This window comes from Poecilia reticulata, linkage group LG6, assembly GCF_000633615.1.
Source record: "Poecilia reticulata strain Guanapo linkage group LG6, Guppy_female_1.0+MT, whole genome shotgun sequence".
Classification (NCBI taxonomy): Eukaryota; Metazoa; Chordata; class Actinopteri; order Cyprinodontiformes; family Poeciliidae; genus Poecilia; species Poecilia reticulata.
The window spans coordinates 26,410,213-26,426,244 of NC_024336.1; the positions used below are offsets into that span (position 1 = coordinate 26,410,213).

The window sequence follows — 16,032 nt, forward strand, 5'->3', positions numbered from 1 at the left end:
GGATATGTTACAGTTGTAGACTCAGTTGATGTGGTTGTTGGGGTTGTAGTTGGTGTTTCAGTTTTAGTTGTAAATTCTGTTGTTGATTCTGTGGTGGTAGCAGTGTTTGTTGTAGTGATAGATTTAGTTGATGTTGGAGTGGCTGGAGTTGTAGTTAATTTCTCCTGTCGACATGTTGACGTACATTTTTTTGATTCGTCATCAAAAACTCGAGCATGTTCTGGGCAACGAGGGTAACAACCTGCAAAATTGCAACATAAGCTTTATAAGCAATTTTGTTTATAATATAGTAATATGCTAAACATTACTTTCCCAAGAAATATAAATGCTTTTAGTTTTTGTTGTGTTAAATCATTTTGCTTACAATAATCTTTTATTTTTCTCATGAAATCAGACAAATGGGTAGCTTGAAATAATTCATTTTTAATAATTGTTATTTGTGGTTTCAGAAAGCCTTAAATCACAACTTACCTTCAAGCTTTGGAACATGTAGAAAATAATTTGAACAGGTCTGGTATGTCTCTGGAGTCCCAGGATGGTAGTGCCATAAGCAATCATCATGATTGTAGTAATCACAAAAGACAGCTAAAAATAAAGTGCAGAAACCATGCTTAAAAAACTGCCCACTTAAAATATGATTTTCTTTTAAAACCACAGTATCATCTGATAAAATAATTGACATTTGTTATCAGAGTATTTTGTTTTTTGGTGAAAAATATAGAAGGTGGTGTTGCTCCTTTCCTATTCAATAATTTTATAGATTTTTATAAATTTTATGTTTGTTTTTAGAGTTTGTTAGCAATTGAGTCATTATTGACTCAATTGCTAGTAAAAATTAAAGCAACCATACTTTTGTGTCCTAATATTTATTGTTTTTCAATATAACTGTGCTTAAGTTATCTGCCCAGTAACAGTTTATTTCTTTACTAAGTATCAAACAAACTTAAGTTCAAGAAGATATTGTTCACTTACGACAGATTTCTGGACTTCTCCATGAAATCAAAACATCAGCTTCATTGCAAGCTTGAGCGTAAGCTGCAACAGCTGAACAGAAACACTCACAGTCCCCTCCAGTGTCACAGGCACATGTGTCTTTCACACAGTTTTCATAAAACAGACGAGGCTCTACCTGTTTAAGCATGCAAAATTATGGATTGTTTTTGTACTTTTATTGCAACATCTTCACTGCACACACAACCATTGTAGTACCTTGGAGTGGCATTCTTTGAATGTGTCTCCATTTATGATGTTGCACTTCATTTTTGCCCAGTGGTCTCGATGAGGTGCTTCTTCACAAGCGTCAACAAGTTTATCCACATCTGAGCAAGAGCTGTCCCCTTTCCAGCTGTTTGCAAACTCTAGTGGGCTGCTCACTACCAACCCACTCCGGGTGGTGAAGTCGTTCTCTCCGTTACCATCAAAGTTTCCGCACAGGCCACACACTTCACCCTGCACAAACATAAACAAGTCAGTCATTGGCACATTTAATACCATGTTTTAATATTAGCCTCAACATTGGCAAGTTTGTAGTTTGTTCTCATAATCAATTGCTGAGACTCACCATGAATTGTGATTCCAGCTGGATAACAAAATATGTTTTGCGATCCCAAATTACAGTTAGGCCAATATCAGAAGCTAGCACAATATAAAAGCCCCGATTTATTATTCGATATCCTATTTTTGTGCCATTTTCTAAAACTTCCTTTTTATATGTTCCATCTGAGAGGGTGATCACATTTCTCTGAAATATAAAGAATATTTAACTTTTGTACAAAAAATAACAAAAAAAAATGTTTTCAATATTTCAATATTTTTAGTATTATTTGATTATGTATTATCTGTTTTGATACCTAAAGGTACTTGAAGGAGTTGTTAAGGTTGGGGAAAGCATTTTGTGTCTTTGCATTTTGCCTTACCCCAAGCTGAATCCTGACAGTTTTGGAACATGTTGTGCCTGTGGATCCACATGGTTCATCTTCTGTGATGACTTCAATGTCACTCTCTGCTGTTTTATTAAAACAATTGTTCTGAACAAAAATAGGTTATTTAAGTTGTGTTCAAGAGAACAGATAATGAACAAATAATAAGTAAATTAATTAAACCCCACAAACTAAGGATACTAGACACATAAATTGTTCCTCAAAAGAACATACTATTATACTCTCATATTAATGTGGCTGCGTATGCAAATGCATTTTGAGGAAAAATATATATTTAGTTTTAAGCTCATACCTAAATTGATTAAATAATTTCAAACACAAATGTCTGGTTGATTCTTAGACTTTCCCTTTTCTTAAACTAATTTGTTGATGTGCACGAAGTAGTGAGTCATCTTTTACTAAAAAAGATCCAGTGTCTGATAGCCAGCGTCTGTATTTTACCAAGTAATCTCCTTTCAGCTGCTGTGCAGTAATATTTCCATGATTCATTCATTAAATAATCCAATTTAATTCCTAATAATCAAATCCCAGCTGCAGACAAATGCTTTTTAAAAGTGTTTTTACTTTAACTTACCTTGATAGCAACATAAGAACAATGTCCTTGAAACTCATATTGTTGCATGTCAAATGTTCTGTGATGTCCACTTCCATAAATAATGCAGCTCTGTGAACAATTGTTCATTGTGCATATCCACTTTCCGCCTCTGCAAGTACTAAATATATAATAAATGCATAGAATTAAGCAGAATTATTAAATGTATTAAATTCAAACTTAAAATGATCCACAGAAAGTTGTTTTTAGTCTAAAAAAATATGCCGCACAAGTAGTATATTTATTTACCAGAGGTTGCAATCTTGATGAAATGTCCCTTCAGGTTTATAGAATTTACCATTGTGCTGGCATGGACATTCACTTTCATTTTTCACACAGGAGCCTTTGCCATCATCCAGCTGGTCAGGAGGACACATGCAGCCGGAGACACAATCTGATGCATCCTGGGACGATAAGATGTATACAGTTATTCAGAAGTATTCAGAAATAGTTGATATCTTTCGCTGTAAACATTAATTTATAGAGTGAGCCTACCTCAGCCAACATTAAATTAAAGCTATTTTACTGTCTCAAGAGATCTACAGTCTGTGAAAGACAGCAGTACAGAACCAAATGCGACATTTGGTCTATTTTAGTGGCCCTTGTTTAACCAGTATTCATTTTTGGTTAGTCAGTTTGAAAATACTCACACAAGCTGAGCAACATGTTCACAGAGCACATTTCAGTGGCGCGTAAGAAAAATGAAAAAATGAAAAAATATATATGTATCAGGAATTCTGATCCTCGTCAAAGATTAACAAGACAAAAACTCACGCAAACATTGTCAATCAGATTCATGCAACTTCTAGCACATTGTGGTCCAAGGGTCTTGGCGCTTGTAGAGGAGCAGTTGAAGTACACTTTTGAAGCAGGACATGCTGTACAAAAAGAATGTACTTGTTCACATTTCACAAGATTACACTAGTACCAATCCTATGGGAAAGCCAGGAAATTAATGGCCCAGTGACTTACCGAAGGACTGGTTTTTCCGGGGATGGCAGTGAAGCATTCCATTGTCGCAAACACTTGGGAAAAGCACCGAAAGATTTACAATGAAACACATATGTATCGCATTTGTATCAATGCTAGTTACTGGGAGGAAAAAAACTCCATATTATTTAAGGTTTCTTCTGACTCACCAGTGCTCAGTATCAATGTTGAGAGACTTTCCTGCCTCAATGTATTCTCCTTTATGGAAACAGGAACATTCTTCTTTGGGTACACAAGCATCGTTTTCATTCAGATAGAGACCATCAGGGCAGAAACAGCCAACCACAGGCAAGAAATGTGAAGTACAGCTCCGCTGATCTGAGCTCAGTGAACTACAAGTCAGCTGGCATCTCCGGTGATTGTACGTGAAGATCTGAGTTGATGGACAGCTCTTTGTGTGTTTCTCTGTTTTGTGGATAATGTGGGAAGATTACCTGGCTGTTACAAGACTTACATCTGACAGTTAATGTGTTGTCATGAAACTTAAAGACACATTACCACATTGGTCTCCAAAATCTGTCACAAACTTTCCCTTTGCTGCACAAGCTCGACCATAAGAGGTGAAGACAGCACATAAGCAGTCCTCGCTTTTCTCACAGCTGCAGGTGGAGTAAAGGCAGCGCTGCAGAGAAAAGAACACTTTAAGAAAATTAAGGTCCAATAAAATCGAATTAAAATCTGAAAGAAGAGGTTGTTGTTGTACCTTGTAGTAATAGTCAGGATTCACCTCTGAATGGCAATTTGCAAATGAACCATTTGAATTTCTGAGCATTTCGCACCAGTGTTTGGCATAATTCTCTACAATGAAATGCACAAATATTTTTACACTTCCAATAACCTGGAATATACTGAATGTAAATTAAATATGCTCACAAAGAAAAGCTATACTCTTAAATAGAATCTACAATGGTTTTCATTTGATTAGAAAAAAAAAAGTAACATTGTTAAATTTATTTTTTACCAGTTTCCATACTGACGGTACAGGGTCTATCAAGTTCTTTGCCTGCGTCTGGGCATGTTTGGTCGGCCTTCCAAGAATTACCAAAAGTTACTGCAGTTCCTTCTTGGCAACCTTGAGGAGTCTTCAGATCATCATTCAAAGCCATGTTATAGTTTCCACATAAACCTGAGGAACATGTTCAGAACAACCATTGCTTAGTCTCTGAAATGTCCAAACTGGAGGAAAATTTCTTTCTTTTTTGTCTTGAACATATGATTCTTGATGTTTTTCATGCGTTTCAGGCTGCATTACCTGTACTATGGAATATATTTTATTAACAATAATTTTTCAAATGTGCAACATAGTCATGAATGTTAATTATAGTATTTGTTTTGTCTTTTTAGTAGTATAATAAATATACCATTTAATTAGTCTATATTTTTGAGGGATTAACAAGCAGATAAAGTACATTGTAGTTCACATATATTAATCTCAAGGCCCGGGGCACCACATCCAGCCAACCAATGCTTTTGAAGTGGGACACATAAACAGAACCCTCAACATAACAGTAGTTTGCAAAAATATTATTTTTATCAATCTAATCTGTTTTTATCTGCACTGCCAAGTTACATCACTGTGAAAAGATGCTTCATATTATTACACCTGGAAAGAAGGATAGCGGTACATCAAAAAAGATGGAAACAATAAAGGAATGACAAAAGCAAGGAAGGAAGAAGAAATCATAGAAAGACAGAGGATGAGGTAAGAAAGGAAATGAGACAAAGGAAGGAAGGATAGAACCAAGAAGGTAAGAAATGAAGCATGGACGCAAGAAAGTAAACAAGGAAAGAACAAAGATAGGACAGAGGCAGAAAAGGAAGAAGGGGAACAAGAACAATTTTATTAAATTTGAGGGAAAGAATAAAGTCTGAAGATGCAAATATTTTTCCATCCTCCTATTTTTTCCATACTTTCCCACAATCTGGAAACACGGACACGAAATGCTACTGCATAAAAACCCTGTGTGGTTTTGACTATCATATAATATATGGTCTATAAACGACATTGGCTAAATTAAAGGAAGACATAAAACTCACCACTTGTCTTTTCTTTGTAGCTGCTTTCCAGACTGATGTAGACTTGCATAACAGGAACTCGCTGGATCTGAATTTGGAGGCCAAACTTGGCGTTGAGCAAGATATGAAAGGATGAAGCATGAAATATTCTGATGTCCCCTGTAAATAATATTATAAAAATCACCTGATGTTATACAAACACTCCAATAATGAAACAAAATGAGCTCAATTAAAACTTGCTTCTCGTCAGACCCACCTGAGTAATATGGCAAACTGATGTCCTCCATATTCTGCTGCACTTTTCCCTCAGATGTAAACATTAATACCTGTAGAAAGACAGAACCAATTATGAGTGATCTGTAGATATTAGTGTGAACTGAGAATGTAAATACTAACATCTGTACTTTACTCACATTATCTGTGCCCAGATGGATTTTAAGAGCCTTTAGACAAATATCAGCCCTTTTTTGTGCACACTGGTCTAAATGGGCCCGAATAGTAAAGTTTGGACTTACTCCATCCTGAAATATATAAAATATTTGAGCACAGAGAAATCTTCACTTTTATGTCTGCTTTGTATTATTTATCAGCAATAAAAAAAACGACACATTATTTACCTTGCTCTCCACCTTGGCCAGGGTATAAATACAATTTCCATGAAAGGTAAAGGTTGTACCATCAAAAGTTGTGAAATGTGAACCTTCCTCAACTGCACAGGTAGCCGGTCTCTCGAAAGTCTCACACTCCCACTTCCCCTCTGAACAAGTACTGAGAAATACAAATCTGTATTACACTTATTTAAATTTCCTAAGTATATTATGTGATAGACCAACACAAATCAGGACATTATTGTGAAGTGGAAGAAAAATAACAGTTTAAAAATGTTGTACAAGTAACAAAGCTACATAGTTTTCACATAGAAAACTCTTCACATCATACTGAATCATGCTATGGGGAAGCTTTTGTTCAGCATGGACAGAAAAAATTAGACATCAATCTCTTGATGTACCAAACTAGAAACAGGTACAAATGTAAAGTGAGTTGAGTATAAATATATGTATATTTACATACGGTATATAATAAGTATAATTTTCCAACTTTACTTTTGAATGATGTGATAAATTCTGTAAGTTTTCATCCATTTGAAAATTATGCAAGTTTGCCTTGGTTTATTGTATGAAATACCAATAAGATACATTAAGAGTTATTGTTTTAATGTATGTTTTATGGAATTCTGCCAGGACTGTGACAAAAAAGCTAAATTTACCATCAAGAAGACATTCGGTAAACATCTTGAAACATACCAGTTTGTTTTTTCATGGCGGTAAACATCTCCGGATTCGTAGATTATGTCATGCCTGCACTGACACTCAGACCGAGGGATGCAGCCCCTCTCAGAAATATCATCAAACACCGTTCCTGAGAGAGAAACAGTTTCATTGTGTGAAGGTTAATGAACAACGGCAGAATACACAGTTTGAATGTAAGGAGAACTAACCAGGAGGACAAAAGCAGCCGTCTGTTTTGTGTTCCTCACACACTAATCTGGTGTCCTGATGTGTGCAAGTATCCATGCAAGGAAAAGCACTTTCTTCATACCTCATGTTGTAGGGACACTGTTTACCTGTGAAGATAGATGGTGTCATAAATAAAGAGCAGTAGTAAGAAGCATAGAAGCATTTAGGCAGAATATCATGTAGAAAATTTTTAAAAATAAAATTTGATGTCACTTTGGGCAAATTTGAATGCTATACCTACATAAAATTTCTAATATTTAACACTGTATAAAATATATGACAATCTGACAGGCTTTAACCTTTATAGTGCTAAGCCACAATTATAAACAGAAACTGAGAAAGATTGAAATAACATTGTCATCCTTCGAAATGATAAACATTATTCTTTTGTGGTTTGGTTCTGTAATATTTCTTCCTGTACCCGTTATTCTGTGACTTAGAATAAAGGGGCAAACATGAATCATACCACAGAAATCAGGTCTCCTCCAGTTGGGTGGTTGTCCTCCTGCATGCGAACACTGACGAGAAAACTCAGACATTGTGCTGCAGACACACAAGTCACTGGTATCTTTGTTACAGGCACACATGTCTACCACACAGGCCTGGATGAAAGATTCAGCACTAATCAGGCCGGCGCATGAACTCCAGGAGTCTTCGTGAAATATTTGTTCACAGAAGGTTTGCTGTAGTGAGCAAATAAGAAGGAAATCCAAAAGTCAACATCATACTTAACATTTTTACTGGAAAAAACTGATTGCTATACTTACAAATGCTTTGCATGAATCTGACACATTCGTCTTTGATTCATCATCTTCTACATGAGGGTCTTTGCATTCATCGTTTGGCAGATGGACTCTGTGTTTGATTCCAAACTCAATGGGGGTCATTTTAAAACCTGATCATGCAAATGAAGTAAAGAACATTAAAGATATGACTGATTTTATTTTATTTTCTAATACATTTTATACATTTCATTGAACTACAAACCATTATCCATGAACTCATCATAGACAGGAACGGCGTTGAAATCTCCACAAAGGCCACAAGTTTGGTTCTTGTATCTGTTTGAAACTTCCACCTGAAGCACAAAACAGAGAGGATCATGTTTCATTTTATTTTACATCATTCATAGCAGAAAGAAAATGTCAGCCTCTGTTCTTTTACAGTGCCTATCCATCCATTTTCTTACACCCTTATCCCTTCATGGGGTTGGGAGGGTTGTTGGTGCCTATCTCCAGCTAACGTTCCAGGCAAGAGGCGGGGTCACCCTGGACAGGTTGCCAGTCTGACGCAGGGCGACACACAGGACACACAACCATGCACACACACACTCACACCTAGGGACAATCTGGAGAGGCCAATTAACCTGATAGTCATGTTTTTGGGCTGTGGGAGGAAGCTGGAGTACCCGGAGAAAACCCACCATGTACAGGGAGAACATGCAAACTCCATGCAGAAAGACCCCAGGCTTGGAATCGAACCCAGAACCTTCTTGCTGCAAGGCAACAGCTCTACCAACTGCACCACTGTGCAGCCCGATTACAGTGCCTATTATGTCAAAAAGTGTTCAAAGTTACAGTTCAGTTAAAGTCCAATGTTTCCAACAATCCAAACAGTTTTTATCATCTCATTATTTCCTCTCACCAGAGATTTATTGCAACTCTAATTGTTTCATCCAACAGGGAGAGCTAATGTATTTATTTTAAGTCCCGTTATTCAGTCAGTCATCAACTGACTGATATGTAATCAGTCAGTTGATGTGATTTATTGATTTGGAAAATAAAAATTGACTCAAAGGAAGGTAGGAACAAAAAGGTGTATACCATGACTGCATCTTCAAGGTTCCACATGACTATAATGCCGACTTTGGTCGCTCGAAGCCTGATGTAAAATGTACTTTCTTCCACCTTTACTCCCCCACTGTAGTGAGGCAGAGTGACTCTGATAAAAGAGAATAAAAGTTTGAAGATTTAAATGACAAACCCAACGCAAAAAAATCTTGATAAATGTATATTTGTTTCATGTTTGTTTTACTTACGGATCCCCATTTTCAGCTACCTCAGTTTTGGTTAGGTTGAATGTATTTTCAGAGATGGTGACCACAACATAACTTATTGTAATGTTTCCATCATTTTCTTCTCGTCTAATGTGCACAGAAAACTTATTCTCGGACGTGCGGCAGTCTTTGACCAGGTTGTACTCACACGAGCCAGGAAACTGGAACACATCACCATCAAAGGTCTTAAAGTGCTGCGTGCCCCAAGTGCTGCAGATGTTGTTGACATGGTTGTCAGCTAGAACAGCAAAACACACACACACACACACAAAGGAAAACACGGTTATCTCTTTATGTCTACACATTAAGTTTTAAACTATAATTATCTTTGGGGAAAAAGAGATTTAAAACGTCAGAACTCATTGGACATGATTTACAAACAACATATAATGAATTTCAGAAACAGCCATGCAGTCAGATTTTAAAAGATGTCAGTCTTACCCAGTGCCTGGAGTTCAACAGCAAAACTGAAGAAACACAACCACACCACAGTCCACTCCATGCTGTGGGCTTGTTGTCTCAAAGCAGAAAATAGTGAGGCTGAAGCAGAGGACCTTTTATATTAATATTGCCCATTGTTTTGATAACACCTTTTGATGACTGCTGGTGAGATGCCAAGATAATAAATATTGTCAGTATGGTCATCTGATCTTATCACAAAGGCGGTATTGTCTTAATCAAACATCAAGCTCCTTGTCACTCATCTAGTCCAAAATTATGTTGATACAGTCTCCAGCAGAGTGAATAAGCCAAAAGTCTTTAATGATTTTTAAAATATTTTTGCTTCAAAGTTTTTTGTAATCTTTAAAGGTAAACTTTCATTTATTTCTCTTCTATATAAGATCATTATTTTAGGTTTAGGCTACCTAAGTCTCACCTATGACACATGCATAATATATTCATAGGTGAGACTTGGAAACGATTCTTTAACAACAAAGAATTGGTTCTTAACAAAAAAGAATATAGTAAAGACTTGAGTCAAGTCTCTACTAAATCCTTTTGTAGAAAAAAAATCTGTTAAGTTCACAACAAACTTCAAAAACCTTGAATAAGTGGTGGCCAAGTACCTTCTTGGATGGACGGTATAAAGAAAGTAGAGCTGTTTGAACACTTCTACAGAGTATGTAACCTTAGATGATGATGATAAATGTTGGTCAACAAAAGTATTAGTTTGAGTTTATAGAAATCATGAACTAAGCAGAACAAACAGCTAATCTTCCTTTATACTAAATATGACCGTTGCATTTTCTTCTTTTTTTAAAATTAAAAATAATTGGACATTTCTACTAATTTGAAATCAACTGCATTTGTTTTTAATAAAATTGAAACCACAACTCGTGAGATTGTTTGAGTAAGTAACAAAAACATCCTTTGTGTCTTGTTGCTCAAATGAAATTCATTTGGCGCAGGATGTGGATGTAAACGTGGATCCTTGTGAGCTGCCATTCTCTACCTGAAGTGAATCAAATCATTTCCAGACAACGGTATACAAGAGGTGTTGGTATTAATTGTTTGTTTAGAGGGAAAGACTTGACAGGACAAGGACGCTCTGCAGTGAGCTGGCAGACAAGATGCGGGTCGGAAACGCGTTAAGATGCAGCCACGTCATGCAGCAATTACACCACCAACTATATTTTCAAAAGCCAATATGTTGAAGTACTAATAAAGCTGAGGATCATATTTGATAAAGGTTGGAGATCTTTCTCACGCTTTGAACTGTGAAGTACTGCAACATTTGCACAAGCCGTGTTGTGAGTAAATTATGAAATCACACAAAAAAGTTCTGACTAATTCTGGTACTTTTAACTAACAAATTATATGTTTAAAAGATTAAAAATGACATACATTTAAAAAATTTAAATCAGTGCATAAGAAACATGCATTTTCAAATCAATCATCAAAAAGTTGTTAAAGTCAATATGTACAGTAGATAATGCATGATTGCACTGCAGTACAGCGGATACTACTGCCACTAATGCTGTCTACTGCAGAGGTTCCCAAACTGTGGGTCGTGCCCCCTGAAGGGGGGAGAGGAAGCCGTCTGGATGAGAAAAAAAAAACATGAATGCTGTGTGCGCTGGGTTTTTACCTTAGAATGACCAACTCTGTTATTCCTATGTCAATTTGATACAGTAGGTGCTTCCACACTCCCCATATATGGGAATAACAGAGTTGGCCATTTTCTTTTACACTGCATTTTAAAACTGTTTAATCCGTTGTTAACATGTGGTAACCTGTTTTTCCGAGCCTCCTTTAAATGCAACATGAGCGCTATGACGCTCCACTGGATTTACACCTGTGTGGCAGTGAAGGAGACCTGCTGCTGCTGTGCAAAGCTACGCAGGTGTGTGTTAGAATCATGACAGCAAACCAGTAAAACGCAAAGAACTTTTTACAGTTTTTCCCCAAACTAACCGACTGAGTTGAGTAAAAATGCTGGATGCAGGTAATGTTAGCTATAAGATGACTAGCTAATATCAATACAGCACCTTAAGCTTAACAAGTAGCCTGTAGGCTACCGATGTTGTTCAGCTACTGCCCCCAAAAGAAGTCAAATAAGAGAACTGTCCAGTCTGGCTGACTTTATTTGTGTCCCATCATCAAGCGAAAATACGACGAGACAATAGTGAAAGTTTTTTCAAGATGTGGGTGCTCTTACATCTGGTCAAGATAAAAGGGGATTTAAAGATGACCACTCTGAATGGCACAAAAAACCCACACAAAGTGAAGATTTTGTAAATCTGGTCAAAGAGTTGACATGCCCTTGAATAAATCTGTTCAATGTCAAAATACCTACAACATGTGTGGGAAAAAGAAAAAAGAGAGTTGAAGTTTTTCCAAAACCACTGCAATAGATTTAAAAGTTTAATGTTCTGCTTTGAGGATAATTCCTTCGTTACACATTGGTTTGGATACTTTTCTATCTTAAATGTATTTGAAAACAAGCGCATCTATTTACTCAGATTAACTGATTAAAATTGGATTGAGGATTTGAGACACTGACGTGTTGCAAAGAAAAGCAAACAGAATGAATCTGTAACAGGGCAAATACTTTTTTCCCCACTCCTGTAACTCTACGGAGATTAAGCTGTCGAATTTTTACGGTTGATGAGTTTTGAAAATTTTGGGTTCTGTCCAGCAATATCTTTATTTACATCAGCGTGCAAGACGCTTACCGTCAGGTGAAAGAGTTCATGTCAGGGCGGTTGAGGGCGTGGCAGTGGGGTTATACACACATCACCAAGGTCACTTGAGTTCATCTTTTTTCTGAACCAATCTCATTTAGACTTATTTTTTCTGCAGTCTTTACAGATTAAAACATAACCTAATAAATAAGAAGTGGGACTCTATTTATTTAATGCTATTTATTTTATACTTTATTTTCTAAAGTGAAGGAAGAAAAGAGGATTTATTTTGTCAGGTAATCTTTACTAGCACATCTTTCTTTAGATGGTTCATTTATCTTTAAGCTTATTTGTAGTTGTATTCAACAGTGCAAAAACTGATGACATAATTAAGTTTTGCTATGTTTGGTAGGAGGTAATAAAATGACCTCACCTGAGCCTGGAGAGAAACTTTTTCTTGACTCATCGTTTGTCTGATTTGGAGGTTTTCTTGTAAACTATACACCTTTTACTGCTGTCTTTTTACATAAAGTTAGTATATATTTAGGTTTAAATCTACTTCTTCAAACACCATTGCCTACCAAAGAACAGATGCTCCGACTACCCATATATTTTGATTTCTTTGCATATAAGTATCAGCTTCCTCTTCCATTTTCTTTTACACTGCATTTCAAATCTAGGATTTTATATGCGCTATGTGAGTCTAGGGGTTCTTGACAAACATTCCCAATTTGGCTGATTTTAAATTTATGACAGGATTGACTAAACCTGTCGTAATCATAAGGATGTTAAGATTTACCTCCAGAGTTGCATCTCTGTTTTGATATTTAACTACTTTTTTTCTTTGGGGAAAAAAAACTCAGACGTGCATATAATGAAGAGATCTTCATTGTTGGACCTATTTTTATCTAAGTAACTTGTACAGCATTGCACTTGAAGCACAGATTTGCACATCAATACCCATTTGCACACAAGAATTTTAAACTTTTTTATTGAATATTTTATCATGTAGCTTTTTGTTCCAGGCTCTGCAGAGCTGCTCCTCATTGAGAAGTGTGGGTTTTTTGCCTGTGAGGGGAGGATAATTGCTAATGGTTGGTAAAACTTAAGCAAATGTTTGTGTAGAATCTGTTAAGTGTGGATGCAAAAGTGATGTGGATGTGCTAAGACAAAATGACTCACCTGGGTTTTTTTTATGCATCTGCCTCTGCAGGGGTTCAGACACAATTTTCATGTCTTCTTCTTTTTTATTTTTAATGGCAGATGACACCTAACATTAAGATGCATTATCGCCACCTGCTGTACTGGAGTGTAGACCAGAGTATTCCCCCCCTCTTTTCTTTCTCTGTAATCCTAACCTAAATTCTTATATGCAATCCGTTTTCCTTCAAAAATAATATAACTGTTTGGTTGAACTAAAATCGTATTCATTCTTAATGTCTCCACATCATATTTCCTAATTTTTTGTTTCAACTTTTCTCTACTTTTCCACAATGTTCTACTGTCTCCATGTCCATGCCCCTCTCACAACTACCTGTTGGATGTTTACCTATCAAATATAAAGTTTAGTTTAATCCTCTATGTCTGAGTCGTAATCTTGTCATTACTAATGGTTCCTTTCCTCCAATTATTTCCATATTCCCTACTTTCTTCTGTATATGAAATACCATTTTTTGATTCTGGGATAGGCCGTGGAAAAGTGGGGGTGGGGATTGTTTGTGGTATTTCATAATGGTGCTTAGGGATTAAACATAAAATAAAGTAAATAGATGTATTTGGTACATTTTATTTATATAGATGTAAATTGTAAATGAATGACGTCCCCTATGAGCTAAAGGTGGTTTGGGCAGCTGAGACTTTTTAATGTTGCAGTTGTGTCTTTGCTGTTCCAGCGGCGAAGAAACCTTAGCTGCTTCCTCACTCTGCCTTCATCTACACTTTAAATCCATCCTGCCTTGTTTCAGTGCACAACAAGAATAGAAAAAAGGCAAAGCATAGAACTTGTTAGTACCTTATTTTACGTAACTGTACCAATATGTTTCTCAAATTGGCAGTAAATGAAAGGATTATTCATATTTAAATAATATGCCACTTGTTTGTATAGAGCAAGCAGATATACTTTTTTACGGTAATCACACACAGAACAGAAATGTAATATTAAAAAAGAATTAAACAGCCATAAGTACAAATGAGTCTTTTTATGCCTTTATAACTTCCGTTTGATTTTGATATCTGAGTCTGATCTTTTGTGTGAGCCTTTACTTCCTTACTTAATATTTCCCCCATCAGCTGTTTGCAAATTAAACAGGATGTCATTTTTGGAGGCAAAACCTTCCCAGAGAAACACGTCAAACTGTTTGGTTTTTGGTTACTGTCACTCTGTCACTGCATGTGTTTTCTTTGCATAAACAAACGCAAACAGAAACCTACAGACTGACGCACAGCAAACACTGAGTCCAGTTGGCACCGAAATGTTAAGTCGATGTGTGTTTCTCTCTGCGTGTGTTTGTGTGAGAAGAGGGTGGAAATTTAAACATTACAGTGAAGTAAAGAAGGGAATAGTGCTTCCTTATTAAAGACGGAAAGAAAAACGATAACTGAGTTCAAAACTATCAAGACAATGACAGAGACTGATCCTGATACTTTCCCATGTCTGATATTTTAGCATTCTTCCTTGTTTCAAACTAGTTTATTCATTTATTTTACTTTTTTCTTATAGCGCTCTGTTCAAGTTTAACATGTAAAAAGTATGGAGGCAGGTGTATAAACCTGAAGGCATTTTTTAATTGTCTTGATTTTCTTCTGATATTTACTTTCTTTTTTAACATTTCATCCACATCTTTATTTTGTTCCTTTTCCCCCCTTCTTTTAATACTATGTGTACCTAAATGTGTTCATTTTGACTGTGACTTAGACTAAATATCCTCATAAAGTTTTAAAAAAATACATATATATATTATTTTATTCTATTATGTTCTACTGGAAATCAGAGGCTTGAAGAAAAAAATAAAATAAAATGAAAATATATATTTACATGTGTGTGTACAGACAACATTTCTAATCATCTCACTTCTGTCCTCCCTGTTAAAATTACACATTTTGAATAGAAACAACTATTGCGACACTCCGGTTATCTCATGAACCAGAAATAAGAGTTTTTATTTTTTTACATTTCAGTGAAGCTCCTGTTGCTAAGTCGGCCTCTGCAACTTAGTTTATTTTGTCAGAGGTGGTGGAAGTTAAATAGCTTGTATCAACACAGCTAGATCACAAACAGAGCTGCCTTCAGTCTCATCTGTTTAAATTTAATTTAACAAACCCGTGTGTCCTCCTTGAATAAACACAGAATGTGTTCTTACTGAGAAAAGGACCGTCTTTCTTTGCCATCCACCTGGGAGTGATCCAAAGATAAATTTACTCTTGGAGGTGCTCTGGAACATTCAAGAAACTTGTAGTTTTACTTTTGCTGCCAAAACTTCCCATATCGACGATTAGGTAAACAGTCATTAGAAGATAAAATTTCAAGCTTTCATAATGTGAGGTTATGGGGATGAGGTAATACCTCTAATAAAATGCGTGCAAAACTGCTTAAAGTAATTAACAGTTCTGTTTACAAATCCAGTTTGTGCACTATAGGTATTTTTGTTTCTCTTTGTTGTTGTGACAGGTATTTGTGATAAACAGCAAAAATATTGAAACTTTTTGATCCAGCAGAATATTTTAATGGATTCAGTGTGTGTGTGTGTGTGTGCGTGTGTGCGTGCGTTGTGTGGGTGTGTGTGTGTGTGTGCGTGTG

General features: G+C 36.1%; 2 protein-coding genes across 5 annotated transcripts in view; one reads left to right on the top strand and one right to left on the bottom strand.

Annotated features, from left to right (window-relative positions):
- LOC103466488 (mucin-2-like) overlaps positions 1 to 9,416 on the bottom strand; it is a 20,009-nt gene extending 10,593 nt beyond the window's left edge. The window contains exons 1-24 of the mRNA XM_008412083.2: positions 9,094 to 9,416; positions 8,879 to 8,996; positions 8,043 to 8,133; positions 7,823 to 7,950; positions 7,522 to 7,738; positions 7,037 to 7,162; positions 6,843 to 6,957; positions 6,156 to 6,306; positions 5,952 to 6,059; positions 5,795 to 5,864; positions 5,560 to 5,697; positions 4,484 to 4,660; positions 4,021 to 4,320; positions 3,672 to 3,927; positions 3,505 to 3,557; positions 3,307 to 3,410; positions 2,782 to 2,936; positions 2,515 to 2,653; positions 1,917 to 2,027; positions 1,562 to 1,741; positions 1,210 to 1,449; positions 973 to 1,129; positions 472 to 585; positions 7 to 241 (exon numbers count right to left, since the gene is read on the bottom strand). Coding sequence (XP_008410305.2) covers positions 7 to 241; positions 472 to 585; positions 973 to 1,129; positions 1,210 to 1,449; positions 1,562 to 1,741; positions 1,917 to 2,027; positions 2,515 to 2,653; positions 2,782 to 2,936; positions 3,307 to 3,410; positions 3,505 to 3,557; positions 3,672 to 3,927; positions 4,021 to 4,320; positions 4,484 to 4,660; positions 5,560 to 5,697; positions 5,795 to 5,864; positions 5,952 to 6,059; positions 6,156 to 6,306; positions 6,843 to 6,957; positions 7,037 to 7,162; positions 7,522 to 7,738; positions 7,823 to 7,950; positions 8,043 to 8,133; positions 8,879 to 8,996; positions 9,094 to 9,416 — 3,806 coding nt within the window. The remainder of the gene's footprint in view (positions 1 to 6; positions 242 to 471; positions 586 to 972; positions 1,130 to 1,209; positions 1,450 to 1,561; positions 1,742 to 1,916; positions 2,028 to 2,514; positions 2,654 to 2,781; positions 2,937 to 3,306; positions 3,411 to 3,504; positions 3,558 to 3,671; positions 3,928 to 4,020; positions 4,321 to 4,483; positions 4,661 to 5,559; positions 5,698 to 5,794; positions 5,865 to 5,951; positions 6,060 to 6,155; positions 6,307 to 6,842; positions 6,958 to 7,036; positions 7,163 to 7,521; positions 7,739 to 7,822; positions 7,951 to 8,042; positions 8,134 to 8,878; positions 8,997 to 9,093) is intronic.
- Positions 1 to 16,032, top strand: part of saal1 (serum amyloid A-like 1) — a 128,036-nt gene that overhangs the window by 81,641 nt on the left and 30,363 nt on the right. The gene's annotated exons all lie outside the window — the stretch shown is intronic.